This window comes from Pelecanus crispus, chromosome 8 (genome assembly GCF_030463565.1).
Source record: "Pelecanus crispus isolate bPelCri1 chromosome 8, bPelCri1.pri, whole genome shotgun sequence".
NCBI lineage: Eukaryota > Metazoa > Chordata > Aves > Pelecaniformes > Pelecanidae > Pelecanus > Pelecanus crispus.
In genome coordinates this window covers 25615412-25642746 of record NC_134650.1, presented here as the reverse complement: position 1 = coordinate 25642746, position 27335 = coordinate 25615412, and the positions used below count along the sequence as shown (strand labels likewise).

Here is a 27335-nt window from a genome sequence, read left to right as displayed (position 1 = left end):
GAGAGGGAGGGAAAAAGAAGTTGTATGGCCAAGGGCATACCTGAACTGCCTTCATTGGTAAAACTATCAAGTGCTCTTGAGGGTTCTAGGTTTGCAAACATTTCCTCACCAGGCAGACAGAGGGTATCCAAAGCAAGCGGTACCATATACTCCATATCCAACTCATTAAAACAATTTAAACTGTTAAGAAAATCTCATGGTTTTATTGTGTAATGTAGCATTGAAACATCTGAACAAATCAATATCTGGGCTGTACAGGCTGCTGTTCTTTCATTTCTTTGGGTTACAGAGCATCTTGTCAGTACATAAACAACAACCTTTTGCATTATAAATTCTTTCCGAGGCATGCTGGTACAACACAAATTTCTCTTGTCAAATGCAGCTAAGTCTAACTTCCAAACATCATGCACAAGAAACTCATCTAGTGACAATGTAAACTCAGCAAAAGGGCAGGTCACAGGTCTTGCTTGCTCACGCTCTGCAGTGCTGCAGGTTTGTGTATGATATTTGGAATGTTCCGTGAGTGTGAATAATACCAGTAAGAGGAGAGAAGGAGGCGGGGGGGGGGGGAAGCATGGGTGCCTCGGGGTTGCCAGCTCAGCCAAAGTTGTGCAATGCTAGCCTGAACATGTCATTGGTGCAAACCCAGGCATCGTTGATGTTCTTTAATAGAAATATCTGGTGGAATCCCATGATAGGGTCTTCATCAGCCTGTAGAAAGAGAGGAAAAAAGTTCAAAAACCTCTTTTTTTGAGAAATGTGTTCCAAAACTCATGATAAGACAACTTAAAAGCTAATGTTAACAGTGATGTCACATGCTGTAAGATGCCTAGTACCTCAAGAGAGACTAATACAACCAGAGGTTCTGTTCCAAAGTGCTTTGCAGACCAACACCTAGGGCCCAATGACAAAAATCCTGCAATGGCATCTGAAGTTGGGGTTTTCTGGAAGACATCTCATTCCAGCAGCTTCACAACACTGATAAGAGAATGCCTGCCTCAGTGTTGAATCACAAATTTTCTTTGGGCCTTACACAGGAACGAAGCATAAAACAAGGTGTTTAAAAATTAGTATGTAGCTGCTGTACTTTGGATTGATGACAGAAGGGAGTTTCTGTAGAAGTCAGTATCAGCAATATTGTCTGAGTGACCTATGTAATGATCTAAGCTTTTAAAAGCTTTCCCAGAGCAGATACAGCTGGCCAGCTACATATACTTCCCACTTCCACTGTCCAGAAACACCTCAAAGGGAGTGAAGTATCTGCTATAGCTGTGACAAGATGTTCTAAGCACAGGGATCTTTGCAGAAGTCCCTCAACTCCTGCCTTTGACAATTCATCTAGGTGGGTTATAGTGCCTGCACTACATTTACTGTATTACTACAAAAGCAGAAAAATAGTATTAGAGGGAGACTAGTTCTCCCACCTAAAGTTTACCAGTCTCCTCAGAGATATCATGCAGGAATTAAAGCCTCAAAATAACATAAATTATTCTCAAATCAGCTGGAAATCGCATAATAGGATTTAATCTGAACAGCACACAAAACAATCTTCTGATGCTGACCACAGTGTAATCAATTCAGCATTTTTGGAGGATTTTACACTCTATTCTTTCAGCACACAACTATTCAGCTTCAGAAAAGGGGAGAAATGCATTAAAAAAAGCATTGAAAAGCAGCAGCCGGAGGAACACATGAACCAGACTGTCAAAGTGCTAAATGTTTATTCTCAATGCTCTGCTGCTGTCCATCAAGAAAAGCAAGTGAAAAGGCTGAAGAGCAAAGCAGACTACAAAATAAACAACAAAAATATCTTTACTTAAAAAGTAATATTCATGTGAGTGATAAATTGACTGTGAAACAAGTCAGCTTTGAGGAGCAACCTGCTAAGGACATCAGTTATATCACAAAACAGCAAATCTGCCAGAGCACTGGTAGGATCAAGTACATGTAAAAGCAGCGCTCAAATCAACAGCACTGCAAGGATTTCACAGTGACAACTGCCTAGGAAATAAAATGGTGTAGATGAAGTGCAGTTTTAGCAAGTGTATGCTAATTCACAGAAGAAAACCAAAACCAGCCCTAGATTAGCTCTGGCCTCTCAGGAAAGTGATACTGAAATCATGATGGACAATTATTGGTTTTGAAACCAGCTCAGAGCTCAACAGCTATCAAGGCAAGCACAGTGTTAGCAGTTGTTAGGAAAGGAGCAGAGAACCAGAAGCTGTAAGTAAGCAACCACATAAATGCACAGAGAGCATCCACATATCGAATCCTGTGTGCGCTTCTTATCATTTAACAAAAATTAAAATGGTAGAATAGGCAAAGGCCAGACAAGGACAAGAAAGATGTGCCAGCTACAGGACAGTTTCCTACTGAAGAAAGTAAAATGAGTATGACACTCTAGCTTGCAAAAGTGCAATCAGGGTGGGGAGAATGGGCAAGATATCAAATTACTATAAAACCATGAAGGACAAAGTGAATGAGGAAACTACTACAGCCAGAAATTAAGAATGCAACAAGTAAGGCCAGAAGTATGAGCAAGTCTAAGTGTTCAGTAGACAAATGAAAGAAAAACCCTCAAGCAAGACAAGTGCCAATAAAGTCACTGTTCAACAGGTTGATGAACTGGGCAGCTTTTTGTCACGCTGATACATGCCTCCTTTTGCATTAGGCAGAGGCTCCATAATAATCAGCACAATGTGAACACAAGCAATTATGCTGGATTAGACCAGCCATCCACCTAGTTCCTTAGCACATATGACAGCAGTCATGCTAATTATTTCAGGGGAAGTATTATGATTATTAGATCTGCCCAGAAAAGATGCTTGCATATCCATGCCGAAGAGGTGGCCTGTGTGCTGAAACACATGGGTTTATGCCTTCTCTAGCTTTTCCTAGGTATCAGGTAACACTTACATCCTGGTACAATCTCACTACTGCTCGATAGCTGGTAGGTTCCTGGACACAAAGAAATCTTTAAGAAAACTGAGTAGTATCAGAGCGCTGTACATTAAAGTTAGACATATGACTTTGTAAAGCATCTTATTAATGCTATCCCTTTTGACTAAGTTGGAATGAATTCATATTCATGTCAGCTCCTTTCTAATGGCTTAGTTTAAATCAGCCAGGCAGAATTGTTTCAGTTTGAACCACTTCTAATCAACACTATTAATAAGCACTTAGTATACTCTCAGTTGCCCTACGGTCTCCTCCTCCTAGGTCACTGACACATATATTACAAGTTGCTTAAGTAGTTTTCACACTAAATTTGAGCATGTCATTACTGACATGAGTACACTTTAAAAATATACCTCTGGGGAAAAAAAAAAAAAAGATGCCAGCAGACTAGTTTTAGTGTAGGTTTCCTCAATTTCTGATAGGCCTAGCTGCACTGCAGCTCTTAGTGCTTTGGCTTGAGGAGAATTTCCTCCTTTCTTACACAATTCAGGACTGGACACATGAAAACAGATTAAATGTTAAGGGAATTCTTCCCCAAACACTTGCTGTTGTACATATAGCAAATTCCCACAATGAAGTCACACATTATTGCTTGCTTTATTCCTTTCATGTTATGGCTTCACAGCATAGAATAGCAATATACTTTAAAAACAAGGAAAATCCTAGACTTTATTTAAGGTGAATGAATTTATAGTCTGTTCCCAAAATTCTCAATATGTCCTATGAACATATAGCAAAGACCCACAGTTGAGTGACTTGAGATGCTCTAGAAGGCGTAGACTAATCCTATCCCATTTTATTTTGGATCTTCTTCACAGCTAGATAACATCACTGAAACTTTACCCTTACTTTCCACTCCAGCTCTGTCCAACTCAAAATTTGCATTCCAGATGTGAACTCAGGCTTGAAAGGCAGGGACTTTATTTTTCCTACAAAGCTTCCCTTTATGCAGTTCAAATTCTTTCATGACATCCCTGAATTACAATAAAAGTTAAAAAAGTCACAGAATCAGATCAGAAGGATCCTCTGGTTTCCAGTCCAGCCTCATGCTAAGCATGATCACACACTACCAGCAGCACTGCATCAGCCACAGCTTTGTCTAGCAGAGTCTTCCAAGCCTCCAAGAACAGAAGTTTCACAAGGTTTCCAGGCACCATTTTGCAGGGTTTCAGCCTTCCAACGAAAATCTTTCCCTTGTGTCCAATTTGAACCTCCCAAGTTAGGTTTGCAACCACTGTCCCTTGTTACACTGTCTGGCACCACATAGAACAGTTTGTTTTCAGGTTGCTGGAAGTACTCAACTACTTTCCACCTACATTTCAGGCAGACTGCCCTTAGCCACCTCCTCTCCCAGCTCCACAAGCTCTCAAACACTGGCAGTCTTGGCAGATTTTTGACCTCTTCCAGTTTTTCTACATCTCTTCTGACCTGCAGGCTCAAAACTGCATAAAGTCCTCAGCTCACAGAGCTATGGGTCATGTCAGAGTATTAGATGCAACACTACTTTGCAATGCAAGTTCAGCTGAACAACTTTTCTCCTCTTGTCTAGTCAGAGACAGTTTTACTCTTTCACCAGCAGCCCAGAGCAACTGTTGATTGAACTGCAGGCTTGCAGCTATCCTTATCTCAAAGGAAAGGCTAATTACTTAAGATAGCAGGTTCTTTCAGATGTTAAGCCTCATTTAACAGGCTTTAACTTAAGTATTCAGCATGCATTACAAAAACATCCAGTGATTTTAATTGCAAGTTTCCTTTCCCTTTTAAGCCTAGGAAACACTACATAACAATTAGTTATTTACAATTAATTCTGCAACAATCACTTCAAAATTCACACTCTGGAGGAGAGCCACAGGTCTGACGCATTGCTCTGAGAACGTGCAAGACACAGCCATGCTTCTCAGCCGAGCTCAAGTGACAGAAGAGGGAGAAGAGAGCACTCCTTACTCAACCAGGACAGCGAGGACTGCATGGAAGAGAGGTAAGGCAGAGCATTAAACGTTGTGCAGGGCTAGCCTGAAGACTTCGTTTGTGCACACCCAGGCACCTTGAAAACTTTTCAACAAAAAGGTTTGGTGGAAGCCTAGAACCTGGTCATCATCTGCCTGAGCATGACAGGAGAAATATGTTACTAGGCAAAGCACACTGAAAATACTGGGTGACATTTGAGATGAACACTGGCAAAGTGTTCCAAAGGAAACTCACTCCTAAAGGCTTAACTGATGACCTCACTCTTCCTAGTTGAAGCAAGCAAGCATGCACCCAGACAATGAATAAGCAATAAAAAATGGTAATAGAATTAGAATAAATGGGGGTATATTTATTATACCTCTACAAAAGGATAAAAAAACCATTGCTACCTATCTCAACATCCATTTAAAAGGTTCTTTCATATGTTTACTTGAAAATATGCTTTTCAATTAAAGCAACTTGCTTCTGCCAGCAAGTTAGATCCTCGCTAGTGACATTCACCCTACTTAGATGCTCTATTACTCTCTGACATCATCTTGAAGAAGCTGTTGTGTCCAGTCCTCTCAGTGCAGATAATTATTCTGCTGCAAAAGATGTTGCTATTTTTTTATTTACAGTTCATATTGGTATTACCATGCTGGGCTGTAGACTGGAACAGCACAGAGGCAGATACACATCTTGACCTTGTCACAGGGCAGTAATGATTTCAACTGACCCCAGTTAAATCCTCCTCCAGCACAGGAGGCCAAAGGCTTAAAACAACCCAAATCTGCATGTTTACTTAAGGCATAATACTCTGGTACAGGAAATACAGAGTTTGACAGTAATAGTCCTTGACCCCCATTATTTCTCCAGAACTATTCTTGTACAGTTAGGAGAGCTGAGGCTTTGTGACAATTTGGTAGCAAGTTTACCCCACAGTATATGCAGGGAGAGTTAGAAGGTTTTTCTGTTTTGGTTTGGGTTTTTTTCCCCTAAAATCAAACAAGATCAAAACATAACAGTTTAAGGAAGAAATACAAGATGTGCCCAGCTCACTTAAGAACGAGTTTCCACTGAACTTTTGGAACTAGCAATTCAAGCAACTAAGGCCTCAGAAAATCCATTTAAATATCATGCCCAGAATGACTTCTTACAAAGGGCATGTTACAGGCATTTTAGCATTATTATTTTCTTGGATTACTCTGCTAAAAGCATTATGCATGCTCCTTCATTACATAAAACAATGCAAGTTTTGAAAAACCACAGAGGATTCAAAGGCATATGCACTAATTGTACTGGGCTTTGAAGAATTTGGCTTCACAGTCCCATTGAAAGGGTAACTGAATAGTAAGCAGGAAGCATGGCTTTTCCCTTCAAACCCTGCTACTGATGGTCTTGAAAGTCCCCTTCCTTGTGCAAATTTCTCTACAGTCTTCAAGACCAACAGATGCACGCTGTGCGGAACAGCCACACCATTAAGAAGGCAACCTTTAAATAAAACTAAATATGGTGCTCCATGTTTGCGTGTTAAAGTGCACCCCGTTCAACTGAGCCGCTTGTTAAAATGCACTAACTGAACCCAGTAGTTCTCAGTTACTGTACTGTATTGCAAACAGCACTGACAGCCATTTTAATGCATCTCAACACCTATGTATTAGCACAAGAAGAAGTATTCTCTACGTATGGCAACCAGGTTTGTGTACTGGCAGAAATGCTTACTGTATGTCATGCTGCAGACTGTTACTGATAATTTCATTTGTCTGCCTGTATAAGTATCACACAAGGCAGAAGCAAGAAGTTCTAAGTTGGCTCTGACTTTCTGGGCGCTTCCTCAATGAGGAACGGCATTTCCCAGGCATTAAAATGTGCTTTTTAAAGCTGAGATTGGAGACACATCCACGTGAAGAGTGGAAAAATGCTGCCTCTCCTAAAAATTCACAAACAAGTTGGATTTCATCATGACAATAGGCATACTTTAATCCAATATGTTCTTTCCAAGTACCTAGATGCACTATCACGTGATCCTTGAATTATTCTGAATAATTTCAGCAAGCTGAAAATATAAAAAAAAAGTAAAATAAATAGTAAAATGGATAAAACCAGCACAGTAAGAAATACTACTCCAAGCCATGATATTTATAGAAAGCTCCTGGACTGCATGTACAACTCTAACCACCATACTAAGGGATGAGAAAACCCAAAAGCTTTACAGAATCTTCAAGAACTTGGTATCTTGCCACAGGATTCAACACAATCACTGTTACATGCTGTGATCTGCTTAATAATTATGCAAAACCTTAAAAACATGACCATGCAAAACTAGGTGCAGATGTGAGTGGCCCAAGACATTGAGTCAAAAAGTCTTGGTCACATCATTGAGTTTTGTGCACAACCAAGAATGAGACAGATGAGATCAGTATGTCTGACTTCATACCTGTCCTGCAGTTCAGTGCTTTCCATGGCCACGTGTGGCTGTCTTTCCTCAGAGTGTGTGCAGGTGGGATCGAGCAAGAAGAAAGCTGGAATCTAGCTTGCAGCTATGAAGCAGGAGCAACTTTAATGAGAGCCAAAGCTATCTATGTTAGGCTTCGAAGTGGATGCAATACACTGGGAACTGCTCTTCTCAACTGCCCAGCCCAAAACAATTAAGGAGAATAGCTAAGCAAGCAGATTCAAACTTTCAGTCCTATGTTTGCTTAGTTAACAGTGCAGTCAGTGAAAGTTTGAATGTTTTGATACCAGAGGTGCCATTCAGAGTTAACAGGAAAAGAAAACCTAAACAGCCATTTTAAAAGAAAGTGGGTTCAAGTAACTCTAAAGACTGGATGGCTTTAGAGTCCTGTCTTGACAGCATGGCTGGACCAAACCCTGACAAAACTAACTCTGATAATTTTAACTATTGCTATGAAATGTCACACTTTTTAAACAAACACTGCCTACCATGAGCAAGTTCTGCCTACAGCTAACTTTACGTATAGGGTAGTTTTTGCAGATTCCAGGACAACTTATTTTATTGATAAGTAGTGTAATTAGCTTACAAGTCTGTGGCCCTGGTATATTTAGATCCAACATTTCCTCAAAACAACAGGAAACTGGGTAAGTTTATGCAATTCAGTAGTATAATGTAAACAGCAATGTAATCATATTACAGCCTGAAAAATAATCTGATTTCTACCCAAGAAGAAGGTGTTTCAACAACAAACGTTTGATCTCGGAGGCAACACTCCCATTGCTGAACCAGTTTTGATTACAGAGGTAATGGACTGTATTAACACCAGAACTGTATTCTTGTGTCCTGTGACAGCAAAGAAAAAGCACAGTCTTACTGAAGGGTTGTCAGCTAACAAAAAACGTCTGCTAAATCACAGCTTGAGGCATACATTACATCAAAGAGCACATTAAACTAGATGTGCTTATGTTGCCCACGAACACTGTAACGATGCTTTTAAATGCAGAGGACACTGAAACCTTACTGCATCAGGGTAAGGGAAATATTAATGCTTCTAGAGCCCATACGATATTTATATGCGCAGTAAAAACCATGGTACTTTGCCTGGCAGAAACATACGACTGTCACATTACAGGTGGTTTACCTAGTGCTAGTTATCTGAAGGGATGAGCAGTTTCTTGACAGTCTTGACAGTAGAAGAATGACAGCCCAATGCAAGCTTACCAGTGTTCCTTCCCCATCCAAGAGAGCATTTTAATGTTTCCAGAAATCAGATGATTTAGAATCCTGCAAAAATCTAAGACATAAGCATTTGTTAACCTGCAATGGAAAGAGTTTACCTTAAGCTGTCCCACTACCATACTGAGTATACAGCTGTCAGGTGTAGGTTGGTGGTCTTGTGCTGTGATACTGTGTTGTATTTTTTGGAAAGGGAGGCTCTGCAATGAAAAGAAAGCAAAAGAAGAAAATGTACAGTCATTGCATTATTTAACTTACAAAAACAAAGATTGAGCAAATCCAACATTATGAAGTGTTAGACTATTTTAGTAGCACTGCCTGGAGAGTTTTTGCAACTCGATGCTACTCAGGCTGGGTTGATCCTAACAGCTGTGTTTTTTGAGCACCAAGACACAAAATAATATGTCACCATATACCTTAAGCAGTACCTTTTCCTAGTCTAATTACACTGCCTGAAGAGCTTCAGTTCATCTACAAGGTGAAGGTTCATGTGATACAAGCACAAAGCTTCTCTACTCTGAACAGTGTTAAAAGACTGTTTACCAGACAACTCCAAATTTGCTTCTTTGTTAAAATGGCTTTGAATACAAAGGAAGGGTGGTTGACCAAGAACGAGTGTTCAGAACTTGAAATCCACATATCCACCTTTCCTCTTTTTTCTTTCCTTCATAACAGCACCTGAACCAACAATGCAACAGGCACCATCTTTGCCATATACCAAGCAGGAGCAGGGGGAAGGAGGCGGTGGTGGAGATAAAGAGCACACATATTGTAAAGAAAAAAAAGCTTGCCATGCTCATGTAGCAGATGCAACTATGTCTGGAGTTAAGTGTGCAAGGAACACCAGACATTGGGGAATAATTCCTCTCAACTTAGACCACATTCACATTCCAACCATGGAAGACTCCAAGTGGTGAACATCAAATACCTAGGGGATCTCAGAGTCCTGTCACACAAACACAATTTTGGCGCTGTTCTATCAAAAACTGCATTAATGCTAAACGCTTTAGAAGTGGCAGTTCAGCGCGGATGGAGCTCTGGGTGACCACATGGCTGATACCCAGAGTCCATGCACAGCACAAGACAGCAGCACGCTCAGGTTGTACTTTGATGCCTTTGCTACATTTCCCTGATTTGTTAACAGGTTGAGGTAGACACAAGTATGTACTTTGACAAGTTCTGCATTTCACTCTAGTGGAAGGAGCCTGAAAGACTTCCTAGAAGGCCTAGGTACAAGACTAGGAGACCCAAGTCCTGTTGTCAAGGATGTGAAGTACAGACTTGCCCCTGACAAGCATAAGGTTTCAGGAAGAATACCAGGAAGTTAAATCCTTGGATAATAGAAAACACAGAAACTGTGGAAGGATCAGTACCTGGGGAAGCAAAGGAAGTGTACGGAGCAGCCCTCTAATCACAGAGGGACACTATTCAAGAACACTCTGTAATAAAGCCTGCAGTGTTTCCTCTTGGCTAGAAGAACAATCTGAACCTACTATGAACTGCAAAGTGAGCCATTGGTTTGTAATATGGAATAGACATTTAGTAACAAAAAAAAAAAAAAAAAAAAAAGCCAGAGCAGTCTTTTCTGAACTACCAGCAGACTATTTTCCAGGGTCACTATCCCAAACTTGAATGTGCCTGCACAAGCATAGGTTGGGACATTGCACACCCTTCCTTTGACAAGAAGAGTGCTATGAAACTTGGTCCCACCTTAGCACAACAGCTTGTTGTCGAACAAGTCCTGCAAGAAAAGTGTCTTGAAAAGCCAGAGATCAAGGGCTGTATCCAGAGCCCACCTTCCAGTGTGACAAGATGCCAATGAGAGATGAGACTGGGGAGAAAACAACAGGGAGGAAGGATAGGCTTCAGAGTCAAGAGCCCTGCAAAATGGTGGCAAGGAACCAAAGACAAGGCTGGGTAAGGTGGTGCCTGTTTCAAGTACTGGATTGCGTCCTTCAGAGAAAAGGACCCCAATGGCTGGCCAGCCAAGTGAGCTGCTTACTCATGTGATGCAGTAGGGTAAATCCCACTGTAAAGAGTAGGGTCATCCAATAGGAAAGTTCACCGATTTTTATGACAGAGTGAAGCTACCTCAAAAGGATGGTTGCTAATGGACAACCATCTGTACTGGAGAGAAGCATTTCTTGATATGAAGAGTACCATAAAAGCAACTAACAAGTGAGAAGCCACACAACAACCAAGACTTCTAGTGTCCTCTGACACTAAATCTTGTCTGGGCTTTCACTACCAAAACCATGGAATCCTCCTTGAAGTCAGGTAAGAGAAATTCTGCAAAAATAAAGTCGAGTAGCTTAAACTCACTCCTGGCAACAAAGCTACCTGTCCCAGCTTCCTCCTTGGTGCAGGAGGTTCACAGAACTACATGACTATCTCAAATGCTCCATGTACATTAGGCTACCCCCGGATTAGGACAGGCACTCTATTTGAAACAGCACCTAAGTCCAGCACCAATTAAGACAGAAGGAACAAGTGTCAACTCCCACTCTGTGACAAGGTACAGGTACACCAGGGCTAGCAAAGCAGTGTCTTTACAACGTTGCCCTACTGCATTAGCATCATCTGACTGAGCAGGTTGAAAAGGTGCCATAGTGTTGCTGTTACACAGCACAACTTGCTGTAAAAGAAAATCCTGCCCCTTGGCACTTACACTGATTAATCAGTCAGGCACTGAAGAACACAAGACTGCAGAAGTGCAAACAAATTCCAGTGTCAAACTTCCAGTGATCTGCTCAACTGATTAAGAAGCTCCAGAAGCACAGAGTAGGTGAGCACATTAAGTTGAAACAGCAAAACAAACCTCAAGTAGCTCAGCACTCACAGGCGTGTGCTGAAAGAGTCACGGTAAATTGAAACAGCCCCATAACAAGCCATGGCAGTGGAAGGGCACGGAATAATTTTACTGCATTTCTTCCTTAAGCAGATGGATACAAGCCACAAAAACTTTCCCTGAGGCATAGTAGCATGCCTTCATGCACCAAGCAAGACTGTGCAGCAGGCACATGAATCCAGAAAGTCTAACTGGCACCACAGACAGGGAAGGTAAAGATGAGTAATGCTCTGGTGGGAAATGGGCCGATCTGCACTGGGCCAGATCCAAGGCAGCAGTCCGAGACACTGTGGCCAAGCAAATGCTTAGCTGGTTGGGTATCTAAATGGCTGCTAGCCCAGAAGTCTAAAGAACACTGAGTACACAAACAAGCAACTCTGAAGCTTGAGTATCTCCCCCCATCTAGAAGCAAGCAGTTGCAAGCTGTGCTATTCTGAGGTAAGTGGCCTTCTCAAAGGCAATGCAGGCACCTAAAACACAGATCCAAGGGCAAACCTCAGCCTTCACAGTTAAAGACGTCTTGGATGAAAGCAGTGATTCCAAAACACAGGAGCACTAGCTGTACAAAACAAGCATCAAAGTTAAAGATTTTTATTCTCAATGTGTAATAAAAATGGTATATCTGCCTTATATACCATGCTCTGAGCAGAACGTCCAGGGACCTAAAACATGCCCTTCACATATCTTGCAAGAGAAACAAACTTTCAAGCTTCACAACAGCTTATAAGTACACCCAGTTTTATAACAGAAGCATGGATTTACCCAAAAGGTAAAATCTCTCCAAGTTTAACTAAATGAACATGGAGAGAGAGTTTTAGTCTCTATACAGTAAGAAATGCTTTACCTCTCACTTGATGAAGAAACAACACTGGTTTCAAAGTCCCAAACTGCTTATATCTGAACACCTGACAAATGCTGCATTGAGGATAAGTCAGGTTCTCCACCACAGAATTTATTTGCATTTATGTATCAGAAAACAAATTGTTCCTTGCAATAACATGTTTAGCCTCTATCATAGGCAGATCCAAATAACACATTTGCTATTGCTACTTCTTTGGCATGCTTTAAAAGAACGAAAAAACACCTTTCGCTCCTCTGGGTCACAGGATCAGCTTATGAACTATACTTTTTAAAAAATAAATCAATAATATCAAATGCAAGTACAGTCACAAAATAACCTTGCAAACTAACAGAATCAATTAACATTCCACTATTAGAGCCACCAATGGAACACCCCACTACGTAGAATTAAATTACAAGTAACATTTTTTTGAAGACCAGAAGTTGGAAGTGCAAGTCCTGTATTCAAGAGTTTTAAACTGCTGAAGTCTAACTCAAATCTTCAGAAGCAATTAATTCATAGCCTTCAGAACTGTTTCCCAAAACATTCAGTAAGGATTATAGACTTACAGAGAGTTTTTCAACAATAGCTGCTTTGCCCTGGAACTGCTGTCCTTCCCATGTAAGGCATGATGCATCAATCTGGGGGGGAAAAGAAAAAAATTCATCAACCTGCTTAGGTAACCCTTAGGCAATCCTGGGAAGAGACTTTGTTTACTTAGCATATATCCTTAGAATCCAGCTATTTGGAAACTACCTCAAAGGGAAATGGAAAGAAACAACAAAGAGTAACTGAAAAAGTCTGGAATAATCAACTAGAAATTAATTAAATTAAATTTTATTATCACGATTCTACCAGCAAAAAAAGTTCCTGCCTTTGGATCAAAGTTAGCTTTCAGCAGAAAATCTAAAGGATACCAAAAAAATAATCCTATGGACACAAAGTCAAGCATGTAGAGAGACAAAAATATATGAAGAAATCTGACAAAATGAGTTGCACCACCAGTTTTGGTTTGGTGTCCCCCCATCAGGTACTGACTTGCGTATCTTGCGTTCAGAAAAACAGGATGTGCCTCTAAAGGCCTTCTAACAGACTGCCCTGCATGGCATGAAGTGATTGAGGTGCTTCAGCCTACAAGCACTTCCAGTATATGAGGGAGGGTGTGTTCTGCTGAACCTGCACAACAGTCACAACCACTCTAAAAAAGCTTCTGTTCCTTCACATATCATCCGAAGGAACTATACAGTGCAGCAAGAGCCAAAAGAACAAAAGTGCACCAGGAGCAACAGCATGAAGCATTTCAGGGTCACAGATGCAACCAAAAGCAGTATGAAGAGCCCCTGATTACAGCATCCTCTTGAGTTTAGACATGTCCCTTTTAGGAGAAAATAGACTTAATTTAGATTGTGTAATCTAAAGTCACACAGCAAGTCATCTGGCCAACACCACTTGCATCTTACATGATATCAATCCCCCGTGTTCATTACTTGAGAAGCTGGGTGATGGCACGAGAGAATGAGGCTATCCTCTCGAGCATTCAAATTACAGCCTTCAAATATGGAAAGCCACAAAAGCAGAGGGGACCCAACAGCAATCAGCAGGTGAGCACACAGTAGTGCAGGACCCTCCTGATGTTTCAAAGAGTAGCAAAGGACATAGATTACATTGGTGAGGGAAATAAGCTTTTCCTGAAACACACTACAACTTCACACTGCACCTAATTAGTGTCCACCTGACTCTCTGCTACGTTACCTCCCCAGTCACTTGCTGTATCAACAGTCTGGGAGCAACTGCTTCAAGAACAAAAAGCATCCCCTCCTCTATCCCAAAAGCCCTACAGATGAGAAAACGGCATAAAAATAACAAAATATTTCATTATAAGTAGCACACACCCAAAGCAGAGCAAAGAAGTAGCTACAGCACTTTCTTGCTAAAAAACTGCAGGGGAATAACTGCAAAACAAGTCTTTGACATAGTGCTCCAACTCACATAACTCAAGCAATTCATAGCAGAAGTGACTGGCTCAGATACCTACCTGGAATAGGTGACAAAACCTCAATTGACCTGGATTACACCACTAAAGGAGAAAACTGAACCTTGCCATGGAAGTAGCAATACGGGAATGCAAAACAAATCCAAGAGCTCCCTGCTGCGCTCCTGCATGCTATAAAATTTGTTCACTCCCACAGGGTCTCAGAAGGTAAAAAGCTCATCAGTGAAAGTGCATTTCTGCAAAACCTCCTCTAATTTAGACAAGTGGTGACCTTGGTGCATTTTAGCCACGCAAAACAGGGTCCCATCCTCCATAGCTTAGAAACTCCACAAAACAATTACACATCAGTGACCTGTATAACAGCTCTGCTGACTGCATTTGCATAGGTTTCTCCATTGACTGATGAAAGGCAGAAAGACCCTAAGGGTGGAAAGAGCCCCCAAGTTCATTGTATGGAAGGTCATGTTTCCAGGAATTTAAATTAGCCTGTACTTATAACCAGTCTTCTGAGGACTGAACATGTTTTGGTAATAACATGGCAGAAACTGCTAACTGTGAAGTATTTAGATCTGTGGACTGAACACAGGCTACTTGTTTTTCTTGCCTTACAGGCTCTCTGAACACAGCTTCTTGGTGAAAATAAGGCAACAGTCTAGCAGATAGCAAATACACAACAGTCCAAAGAGCAAATGCTATCAGTGCCGACTGATACTGCTGAGGTGTAAGGAGGGGTGTCAGATGATGTTAATGCAACAGTTTCAATCCTCAAGAGCTTGGTGAAGCTTCACACAATTCATCCAGCAGATGAAAAACAGGTCAGAATAACAGGATATGCTGCTAGAAGACTTGTAAGACTTGAGTGTCTTGCTGAAATGCCTCAGCCACCCAGCAGCATTCCTCACCACCAGTAAACAACTCCACACGCGGAGCACTTTGCATGTTCTGGAGAAGTCTTTCCCCAAAAGTAAAAACTGATGTTCCTTGGGTTTGTTAGATAGTCTTTAATTCTGGAAACCAGATATATTTTGCCCCAAATAAGGAGCAAAAATTAAAACCTAATCTTTGAAGAAATTTAAACTGAGTTTAAATTTAACAGAGTCTAAATACTTAAACTGTATTCAAAATTTTAAATCTATTTTAATGTTCTGAGGATTAATACAGCATGAGATCCAAGAAACACCTGCAAGAACTGCTAAACACAGAGTAGGCCTTAAATCACACCCCACTTCAAGAAGGATCCAAGCAAATCCACGCCAGGAAATTAATGGCAAACTAAGGCTAGCATATTTGCTTTTACAGAGAATTTCATCACAGGATCACCACCAGCCCCCTCCGCTACAAGCCACTGTCTGCAGCCAACTGGGGGTTTTCTGAGTTTGACTGCCTATAGATAAGGCAGACAAAGCTCAAAGTAGAAGTGAAATGTAAAAGAAACACAATGAATAAAAGTTGAGTAAGTGTATTGCACTGTCTGACATTCTGGAGTCAGGATAAAACCCATTATCCCACCCTGTGTATTCCCACACATCAAAACCAGAGAAACCTAGACAAATAATGGGAGAGAGCCCCAACCCCCTTTGTGTAGGTAGGTACTTACATATATTGCTCCTAACTGAGTCCTGTCTGCATCAAAAAGCTGGTAGTAATGCTGTACAAAGCTGGACCCAATCTGCTCCCAGATAGGCTTGTCTCCCATTCTGAATCCTCACCTAAAGCCAGTGACTGTAAAGCAAACAACAAAAAAAATTCATCAGAACAAACAATCACATAAATAAGCATCGCACTTGACTTGAGTATTAAGCATCAGTAAACACAGATTCCCTCAGCTGGCCAGAATTTTTCTTTGGAATAAATAGCACAAATCTCACCTCTGTATCCTAGACTTTTGTGAAGTAAAAATCTTGGATACCAAATGGTTTAATTTCTTATTATGGTGTTTGCTGATTTCTAGCACTATTTCAGTGTAAGGTCACAACTCACGTACAAAAGTGGAGAACAAGAACAAAAATGAGTAAGTGTTACCACCTTATATTCACTGATTTAAAAAATTACACCACCTGAAAAAGTTGGAAGCGCTTGCTATTTTGACTTGATCTCATTTACTATAAACAACAGACTTGTTAATATGGATTGTCTGCAAGTGGCTTACACCAACTGATTTACCTATTCAGTTCCTCAGGTATTTCACCATCCACAGGCCATTCTAAGGAAGAGCATCCTTTCAATTGTACCCAACAGGAGTTAATTCACTAGTTCTTTGCTTAACACAAGCTTACTTACCTCTTCTATCCTGTCACTAAGGCTGAAGTACACTCTACATTTATCTTTGAACCTGTAGTAATTTCAAGATACAAACCATGATTTTTCACAGTGGTGAGAATCTGCAGTTCCCAGTGAAGGTACTGGAAGCTCAGAGGCATCCCACACTTCTGTCCCTCTATTTTAGAGGGATTAAACATACAGCACGTGCAGCAGTAGAGACAGACCCAGTCTAGAAACTAGCATGCACGATCAGTACAGATGACTGCTTTACCATTAAATTTCTCAAGAAAGCAAATTCATTTTTTCCGATATGTCTCTGAAAGACTGAAGAATTGTGCTAGAATTCAAAACACCACAGTGCTGTGCTCAAACCCCACTACATTACATTTTAAGATCTGAGTTTACTTCAAGCAAACTAAACAATACTTGCTAAACATCAAGATCTGTCAGCCACTAGTCTCTCTTTGCAATCCCTGACCAGGAACCCATGAGCTACAGGTCTGTATTGCACTGTGAGTCTGGAAAGGCATGAAATTCTGTTTTAGGACACAGGACATGACAGTTATTTTGGCTTCCTTTAGATGTCAATTACTCACACACCTGTTTAAGATTTGACAAATTCCTAAGAGAAGCAAAAACCATATTCCTAAGATCTCCACAGCTAGTATTACCAGGCCTAGCCTTCTATGCAGTCAGGCAAGAAAGATATTTTCATATTTTAGGCCTTTAGCTGTTTGAGCTTTACTCATACAAATGGGAACTGAAATGGGTTCAAACCCTAGGCCAGAGGTTTTAAGGTTACACAAATTTGGCCAGACTTACAGAAAGAGCAAATATCTTATTAGATCAATGGCATAACAGGACATAGCATACAAGTTTTCAGGGTGGTAAATTCAACTACCAAAGTAAAATACAAACCAAGAACAACTGCTAGAGCTTAGACACCCAGACTACTTGAGGGAGAAAATGGCTGACATCTGTGGAGCAGAGAATGTGACAGCATAGAGCTGGCAAGGTGGTTCTCCCTGCTAAGAAAGGGATGTTTTGTAGCCTGTGAGAAGGGCAGAGGTTCAGCAGGAGGAGCTTGGGTTGTGACAATGCACCACAAAAGCATACCACAGACTCTGTGATTTTTGACATCCAACTGATGCTGGCTGCATGCTAGTTCAAGTGCAGCGTAGAAATGCATTTTATGTATTAAATACATTATGAAATTAAATTAAATGTATTATGAAATATATTAAATGTATTTTAGAGCACAGGTCTTATGAAGAGCAGCTCTGGGAACTGGGGTTGTTTAGTCTGGAGAAGAGGAAGCTGAGGGGAGGCCTTATCGCTCTCTACAACTACCTGAAAGGAGGTTGTGTGAGCTGGGTGTTGGTCTCTTCTCCCAAGTAGCTAGTGATAGGACAAGAGGAAATGGCCCCAAGCTGCACCAGGGGAGGTTTAGATTGGATATTAGGAAAAATTTCTTCACAGAAAGAGTAGTCAAGCATTGGAACAGGCTGCCCAGAGAGGTGGTGGAGTCACCATCCCTGGAAGTGTTCAAAAAACAGGTAGACGTGGCACTTTGGGACATGGTTTAGTCTAGTCTACCCTTGATTGGTTTAGTGTGGACTTGGTAGTGTTGGGTTAATGGTTGGACTGGATGATCTTAAAGGTCTTTTCCAACTTAAACAATTCTATGATTCTACAAGGTCAACAATGAACTTAAGACAGAAACATACCTATCCTATTTTTAAACATCTTTATTTCAATATCAACCACCTAGGCAATACAGTCAACATCAAACTCAGTAACCCTACACACTGACGTAGACTAAAACTTCAAAGACTTGTTGCCACATAACTAATATTTGAACTGCTCCAAAAAGCTCTACAATCTGGCATCGGTCACTATCAGATGTGCTCCACTAATTCTTGCAATACGTGATTCAGTCTGAAGAAGTTTTACCCAGTGTGGTCACTCCTCTGGGAAAACAGTTCACAAATTAAAAATCCATCCAAGTACAGCAGGTTTAAAAAACAAAACACACGCACAACCCTGAACAACTTAAACCTACTTCTTTACAAGAGAAAAAGTTGTATTGATTGCATATCCTTAATTGCCACATACCAGCCTAACCTGGAGCAGGTGTAGAAATCAAAGAACTTCAGCCTGTATTAAAGGTTTTTATGTTGAAAGAAAACTACCTAAGACCATCACACCAACTTCCTGGAAACTTTACTGAGTGATGCCCACCCTGTTAGGGATGACTCTCATGTCTTGTTTGGAAAACCAGAAAAACTAGTATTTAGTTTTGAAGTCTGCTGTTTCCATTCCAGACTTGCAGGTACCTAGATGTGTGTACCTTGGGATGATTGTGGTGGAGCCAACAACCAGTCCAAGTGAAAGTCACTTCTGTTCCCTTTTTATGGATTGCCACAGCTTCAACTTCAACCCATGAACTCACATCACTATCAGATACCCTTCCTAAACATTCAAGTGCAAATCTAGTTGACAGTATCAATGTTCAACAACCGCATATCTACCACTGACATGAAGCAGTGAACAGCAAAAAGCCCACCAGCTTATTCTCCTGAAGCTCAAGTAAATTAGCTATTGCTAAATTAAATTTCACACACACACAATGTGTATTCACCCTTAACAGCCCACTGTACCATCATATGAACCCAAGATCAAGATGTATGTTAGCACTGCACCTCGTTTATAGACCCAGAGGCTTTCAACTCCTCCAGGCACAACAGCCTCACTCAAGCACCAGATGCCTTCTGTTCAATCCTGAAACTGTGAGAAAGCCTTTGAGGCTGCAAGAAATTAAATAATTTGTATTTTAAATACAGAAACTAGTATTATGGTTTCTAAAACTAAAAATCAGTATGCTAGCTTGCTATCTCCTTCTAAAAAATGTACTGGTATTTTGGCAGGTAAAATAGCATTAAATAATTCTAAAGAACAGTATAAATATGACCAGTTATAATGTTGATTTTGCCAGAAGTGAGAACCCAACTAAAAAAAGTGCTGCTGAAATTAATGATCCTTGATTAATTTTTTTTTGTTGTTACAACCTTGCTCTTTTTCCTGTGCCATTCATATATAGTTTTGCTGAACATTCTCACTCTCTCTGGAAAGGTTTTTTTTCTTTTCCGATTGTCACCTTTTCCTCCATGCTGTCTTATGTTTTCTGCCTGTCAAAGACGTAAGAAGCTTAGAAATGTACCTAAAGAAAGAACAAGATAGGAATGATCTTGTGTGTCACCAAGCCCAGTCCCTTTTAATGAGATACAATCCATTTAAGATTGTATTGATACATTTATCAGTCTGTTTTAATGAGATAAATGTAATATAAAAGGCTTTTAAGATCTATTCCAAAGCTAGGAAGAATGCGCATGTTCTGATGTTGTCAAACACTACAACACATCTGTGCCTCAGAGCCATCCAGCCAAATCTATCTGTAGTTCGCTCCAAGTTTGGTTACAGAGGCAAGAATATTCAGTTAATATTAAGCCAGATAAAAGAAGTTTCAATAAGCTAGAAAGCATGTAAAATGTGGCACACCTGTCCTTTTAAAGGCACCTCCTGAAAGTTACCACTGTGTAAGTGTATTATTGGATATTCCACCTTAATGCCCCATGGAAAGGGAGACAGTTTCTTTAAGCTAATTAATTTTCTTTCCTTTGTCACTTCAAACCAAACCTACCTCATCACATCCACTTAAGAACATCACAGCCCATTTGATTAACAGCTTCTTCATAGAAGCACAGCAGAAAAGCTGAGCTACCAACATGGAGTGTAATACTTTAACTCACATTACTCAGTTTCTTGGAATCCACTCATATTAGAGAACATATCCCCACCTCAAATACCACCCAGCAGTCAGTGCTCAAGCTGAAACCCAATACAGTGCACAAAAGCTTCAGCTGCCAGCAACTCTCTTCAACAGGTATATGCTGACACTGCAGAAATGGGATTGCTGCTCCACAGGGGACTTTTCCTCAGTGACATACAGATCAAATTTTCCAATCCCTTTGCCAGGCCACACACTGACACATCCTCAAGTATAAACTCTGGCCCTCTGCACATCTCTCACCACACTTCCTACAGCTCTCATCCTACACAGTTCCATGGTATCTCCAGTACCCTCATCTTATGTTCATCCCTCATCCTGGCACTGCCACTGCTGCACAACACTTTGGGGTACACAGCATCCCTGAACACACAGCGAAGCTCCTGTATTCAGCATCCCGCAGCACAGGAGAGGGAATTCATACCCTAAACCATGCAGAACTTCCCAGTTCCCCACAACACCAGGCTTTCCTACATGCAGTCACAGACACCCCCCACCCCCACCCCCCCCCCACCAACAGGGCTTCCACAGGGCCCCACAATCCCGGCAGCCCAGCCCACACGGTCTATACTGCCCAGTGCTTCTGTTGCTGCTCAACCCTGCCAAATTGTCCAATGCTACACTACATCCTGAAGCCTCTCTCCTTCCGTCCCCACAGGCTCCTCCAGCTTACTGTGCCCTGTGCCACCAGCCATGCTGGTCCAGGAGGGAGACAACTGCTTGAATTAAGGTCCCCCTCATCTGCTTTGGCAAGTGGCAGATGGCACCAATATGATGTGAAGCTGCGTGACCCAAACAGTAGTAGCAGCAAGGAGGAAAGAAAGGTACGAGACAGAGGAGGACTGGAAGAGAAAGGAGCCTTCACATGGGCCATGAGTGACCTTGAATTAGATTAGGGTTACACTGGCCTCAGGCAACAGATTTTCTGTCCACAAAATCCAGAAACACAGAATCTTTCCCATTGCCTGTCAGACGTTCCTATCTACACTCATCCCTCTTCCTTCTGTGCCTTAATTCTGGGCATGAGAGATCACCACGAACACACCAAGACTGCCCATAGCTCCTAAGGGGTACACAGTCCTTAAAAGACCCATTTCTGTAAAATGGTCTGGAGGAAAAGTCTTCCCAATTGCTTCCTTCAACAAACAAGAGACAACGAAACCACCTGGAGACAATTCTCTGTCAGCATGCTGCAGCACAAAGTCCATCTTTCTGCTCAAGCGGCATCACCAGAGCTACTCAGAGGTCTAACTTGAGGAAAAGCCACCTTTTTACTTGGAAAAAGTAGAAAGAGTCTCCTGCCAACAGAAAATAAACAGACAGCTTTTCTTGAAACGTGTAAGCACCAGTGATATTTGAGCATTTGGGCTATCTGCACATCTCTGCAGTATGGAGAAAGACCAAATAATTGTTTCAACCACCAGCTGCATTTACTGCATTATCAGAGCTGGACATATGTAAGCTTACTGCTATCAATTAAAAAAATTTGAGGCTTTTTGAATTCTAGTGTGGCAGACCTGCAGTTCTATAAAAATCCTACATTTTCTGAAAATGTCAACAAAAACTTGTATGAACAGTAGTAAAGTATAATGTAAATTCCTAAAGAAAACAAAGGTGGTCTCCCAGAGATTGCCACATTTAAAAAGCAAGCTGCATTTGAAGAATTAATGAACAACCATCACAGGCAAATAAGCTCAGTAAAGACTTTCTGATCTGCGGAACATCAGGAAAGAAAACACTGAATTTAAAGAGGAAAAACTTCAAACCAATGCATTCTAACATGCTATTGGAGAAAAAGATTGCCATCTAATCTCCAGTTATGACCACACTTATTCCACAAGTAATCAGACCATAAAAAAAAAAAACATGCTCCCTGGATATTAAAGCCAGCCCTACACATCACTGCACCAAAGTTAAATTCTCTTAAGATTGAATTCAAGCTTGTGTTTTGGAATATTTGAAAATCAGTGTTACAAGCACCAATGCTCCCTTTGAATTGGTGCTATTGGTCCAGGGGTACATGTGAATCCATGGTAAACATGATTTAGACCATCAGTTGCTGCACCCTTCACTACTGATTAACAGTAAATAAGATGACAAAAGAGCTCTCAGTTGTTTCAGTTCCTGTTACTCATGCAATTTCTACCATGCATGTATTTTTTAATCGCTCAGATTAAAAAGAGTGAGCGGTCTTTTGGCTGCAGTAAAAAAAGAAAAAGTAAAGCAGCAAACAGTTTTTAGACTATTTTTCCTTCAACCTCTTTTCTATTGCCACTAAAACTTGCAAAGATAGGAGCATCTCCTGTGCACACTTTCTAGGAACACAATGGAACCAGCATCACAGGACCAGTTAATCTTCTCTCAAACAGATCATCTATTCAACTACACCAAGAATCACTTGATCATCTTCCGTTAGAAAAGGCATACACTCTAAACAGAAGAAACTACGCAAATTATCAGACTAATTCAGGTTGTAAGGGACCTCCTTCAGCTCAAAGCAGGGTCAGCTAGGAGATCAGACCAGGCTGCCCATGCCTTTATCCACTTTGATCCCCCAAAGCTCTGATGCTGGAGACTAAATAACCTCTGTAGGCAACCTGTTCCAATGCTTGACCCTCCTCATGCAGAGGGCAGCTCTCCTGTGTCCAACAAGAATCCTTTCTGTTCCAATTTATTGGAACAATTCCCTTGTCTCCTGTGCTCCCACCAAGTACCCCGGTGAAAAGACTGGCTCAATTTTTCTGATAATGGTCTGATAGATATTGGAGGCTAGGATTAAGCCCCACTCAAGCCTTCTCTAAATGCAGGCGGAATGCATGTTAACACAGGGATGATGAAATACTGGAACTACATCATCATTCATTCATCTTAAACACACTGTACCTCTTTCTGAGAAAGTCCAATTTAGTGGTTAGTCTTTCTCCGTTTGAAAACCTATGAAATTTCCAGTTGAGGAGCCAACTCATGCATTCAGAGGCTGAAAGAAAGAAGTGTTTCTTTTAGGTATCTTCGCTATCATCTCCACAGTAGCTGACTGATCCATTGAGGTTAATGATCTGAAAATTACTGCTCCAGGCAAACCAGAAAATTATTGATTTCAACACAGACCTTCACCTAGTAATTGCTATGGGCTCCGCTGTGCAAGAAATTACATTATTCTAAATATGCTTTCAGATAATTAAGTCTAGATATGTGAACAGTGGAAGGATGGAAAGGGAGAAAGGGGAAGAGTGACAAGGCGCAAACTGTTTCCTTCTGAAAAATATGGAAAATAAATTGACTTTCCCCTTCTCAGTTTTTTTAGTCCTCTACTCCAACTTCATTAAAACAAATTCATGCAGGAATTATGCCAACCTGAAGGTTTTTGGGTTTTTTTTTTTTTGGTTACAGATGCCAGCAAGTAAAAGGCCACTAGTAAAATAAAACACATGGGGAGGGCTCTGGAAAAGCTTTCAATGTGCCTACAGCTTGATGCTCATCCTATCTGCAACCTGACAACCCAATAGAGCTACAAACAGTCAGAAGAGAGGATTTTCAAATATGTAGACATATAATATATTACATATAATTGGATAGGAAGACATAATGCCACAACGCTACACATCTGGCATTTTTTTTTACACAGTATTCTTGCTGCAATCCAAAAACTGAATTCAAGTTTACATGGCCAAAGTCACATCTCTCTTCCCCAGGATGAACCCAAGGCTGCTCAGTTTTAAAGTAACAGAGGAAGCAACAGGGGACTGTAGGGGGGAACTCCTGCACCACATTTTTCTTTACCTTATAGGCCCAGTAACATAACATTTAATCTCCAAGAAACAGCAGAATAGAAGATATTTCTATCTATCCATCTCTATCATGACAGCTGTTTCAGGTTAAGAGAAAATTAGGAACTGATTTTAAAGTTACAGAAGCAAAGATGTCATACTACAGGTATAACCCTTTTCTCTCTATCAAATCATTGCTTAAAAATTAACCAGGTTTGTTCATGAACTTAGCAGCAAAATAATATTCAGTATTAATTTTTATTCTGAATAGAACTTCTATCAAAAACTGTAGTTTAACCCTTGCAACTTTTCTTGTGGTTCACGTCTGAAGTTTGGCACATTTGAAAACAATCACTATTGTAGGTTTGTTAAAAGTAGATAGTTGTGTAAATAACAGCCCTGAATTAGATAGCACGAAGGTAGTCACACGGTGCAGTGATAAACAGAAAAGGACCTAGACAACATTGCTATTTTGCATTATATTATCCCATAGTCTTAGGTTTAGCCACAGCATTCCTCTATTATTGATTGGCAGCATTCAAAGTATGGAAAATTTTCTCCAATGTGCTTTATGATCCACAAGATTTTCATGTGTGTAAGCAAGGCTTGTTATACCTCACCTGCAAATGACTGGTCTCCAATCTTTGAAGATTTTCCAAATTTCCAAAATACACCTAAAAAAAGTCACTGAAACATTTTGTATGGTGTCTACATAAACATCTTACACTTCCAAAACCATGTTTCTTGTCCTGCTTTGCTTCCTTTTTTTCCTCCCCTGCAACACACAATAGCCCTGCTTCCAGAACATGGTATGTAAGCACGCAAACTGGTCAGGTACAAATATGAATGTCAAAACTGCCTGTGATGCCCCAATATTTAGGAGTTTTAAAACAACTGAAAGAAATCATGGTTACAAGTGTTACCAGTTATTAGTATATATCGCAATTCTTACACAGAACATACTCAACAGTACCACTAACCAGACAATCCTATTATTAATGCCAGAGACAAAAGAAACCCCAGCAGAGAGAACTGCAGAAAGTTGTTACCATTTGCATTTTTCTAGAGAACTGAACAGACACAGATGTTAAAACAAATATATTTAAAATTATCTATCGAACAACTTGCAATCTTTGAGGGAGGAACATGAAATAATAATTAGGACCCCAGCTGGAAAATAGGTAAATAGTCCTAAAGTAAGCCAAAATGTCATTGTACTTTAAATTAATTATGTTTTTCACCAATAATATTATATACAGTAATTTCTCTACTTCTGTGCAGATATGTGAAGTGTCTTTTCTGTTGCTGCTAAAAGAAAACGTAAAATCACCACACACAAACATAGAAAGCATTGCCTGAACACAACTCCTCCCAGAAAAAGAGAAATCAAGAAAGTACCAACTTGCGAAGGTGGCTGATTCAGCAATCAGATTTCTTTCAAGCAACAGTTCTGCAACCAGTTCCTATTCCTCTTCAGGCATTTACCTGGGCTTTGCTCCCATTCGACAGCAACACAATGTATATGCCACAAATCCAACTCTAAAATACACATTTACGCTGGAAGTGATGGACTTCAAATGAGAATGAACAGTTAAAGCATTGCAGCCTGCCTTAGACAGAGAGTTAAATCTGAATTGCAAGAACAGCATCTTTGGGACTTAGTGACTTCAGAAAGCTCTCTCGTATTAACAAAATGCAACATACACTTCTTGCTACTGTAAAGTTTTGCAGGTTTTGATTATTTTTAAAGCTAAAAAGTGACAACGGCTATAGAGGTGGAAGAAAAAAAAATAATCTCTTGTAGAATCACACCGGAAACTGGCAACTCGAAGGAAAAAAACTAGGTGGCTACAGCAGATCACGGAGCACATACACTTTTGCTAGTTTTACTCCAAGGAAGCGTGAACCTTTCGTTTTCTACGTGACAATGTGACTCAACCACGTCAGGTTAACTTCAGTCCTCACACAATCTTCTGGCAGGACAGCAATACAGTAAGAACATCAAAAATACTCGAAGCAGAAAGCATACTCAAGTAGACCTTTCACACGACAAAAATCATCTCTTTGCAGCTCTGAGGGTTCATCCTCTCTACCGTTCCTCCCTCCAAGCCATCGCAAGGCAAGGCAGAAGCACCGCGGGGCACCGGGCTCGGTGCCGAGAAGCAGCTCCGGTGCCTCAGACCATCACGACGGCAAAGCGTGGAGCACGTCTGAGCAGGGACAGCACTCCTGGGAAGAGTCGCTTGCTGCCGCAGGCTGGGTACACTAGTGCTCCTGCGAGGCTGACGAGCAGCGCTCACCTCCCCGTTACTCACCGGCCACCCGCCGGAGGGATCTGCTCCCTCAGCCTGCGGCCCGGGCTCACCCCGGCGGAGGCCCCTCACTCTGCGCAGCCGGCCGGAGGAGCTGGGCCGGGGGCCTTCCACCCCCCTCAGCCCACCACCACCCACCCGCCCGCCCACACGCGGGGCCCCGCCGAGCGGCGCCCGGCGCCGCCAGCCCCGGCGGCAGCAGCTCGCTCCCCCAGCCGGCAAGAGCGGGCGCCGGGCCCCGGCCGCCTCCCCTCGGGGACGGCGCTGACGGCGCCTCGAAGATGGGGAAGGTCAGGGCGGCTCCGGCCGCCGGCTCCCGCCCAGCCCGGCCCGCAGCTGCCGGCAGCGCCCCGCGGCGGGGCTGAGCCCAGACCACGGGGCCGGGGCCGGGGCCGGGGCCGGCAAGCGCGGCGTGGGGCGGCGCCATGTGCCGGCCCGCGGGCGGCCGGGCCCACTCCCGCCGCGGGCCCGCCGCCGCCCCGCCCCCCACACTCACCCTGCGGCTCCCACTATGGCGGCGGCGGCACCGTGCGCGGCGCGAACCCCCTCAGCCTCTCTCGCCCGCGCTCCCCGCCCCGCCCCGCCGCGCCCCGCCCCGGCGGCCCCGCCCCGCGGCACGCCGGGACAGCGAGTCCCGCTGGCCGCCGAGGCGCGCACTGGGAGGGGCGTGGAGGACTACAACTCCCGACGTTCCCCGCGCCGCCGCCCGCCATGGCTCATTTGAATGAAGAGCAGGGGACCGCACATCGCCGACCCACAGGCGGTGCCCCGGAGCACTGTGGGATAGTGGCGGAGCGTGGAGGGGAAGGGGGAAGGGGGAAGGGGGAAAGGGAAAGGGAAAGGGAAAGGGAAAGGGAAAGGGAAAGGGA

At 42.1% G+C, this 27335-nt stretch overlaps 2 protein-coding genes across 5 annotated transcripts in view; both read right to left on the bottom strand.

The window, feature by feature from the left end:
- RSPRY1 (ring finger and SPRY domain containing 1) overlaps positions 1-27335 on the bottom strand; it is a 281438-nt gene that overhangs the window by 10718 nt on the left and 243385 nt on the right. The gene's annotated exons all lie outside the window — the stretch shown is intronic.
- On the bottom strand, positions 184-26991 carry NUTF2 (nuclear transport factor 2). 2 transcript variants are annotated; one of them, XM_075715493.1, is made up of 5 exons: positions 26963-26991; positions 15876-16000; positions 12855-12926; positions 8698-8796; positions 184-711 (listed from the first exon to the last, which is right to left on the bottom strand). In XM_075715493.1, the coding sequence occupies exons 2-5, from the start codon at positions 15972-15974 to the stop codon at positions 598-600; spliced, it is 384 nt and encodes a 127-aa protein (XP_075571608.1). In that variant the 5' UTR covers positions 15975-16000; positions 26963-26991; the 3' UTR covers positions 184-597. The 2 variants fall into 2 exon arrangements, with proteins under 2 accessions (XP_075571608.1, XP_075571607.1); XM_075715492.1 differs by lacking the exon at positions 26963-26991 and adding an exon at positions 23271-23361.

Coding starts and splice junctions, on each gene's coding strand:
- NUTF2 (XM_075715493.1), bottom strand. CDS start 15,974: ATGGGAGACAAGCCTATCTGGGAGCAGATTGGGTCCAGCTTTGTACAG. Junction 12,927..15,875: donor CTCAGTTAGGAGCAATATAT/GTAAGTACCTAC, acceptor TTTCCCCCCCAG/ATTGATGCATCATGCCTTAC. Junction 712..8,697: donor TGGTAGTGGGACAGCTTAAG/GTAAACTCTTTC, acceptor CTCTTTCTACAG/GCTGATGAAGACCCTATCAT.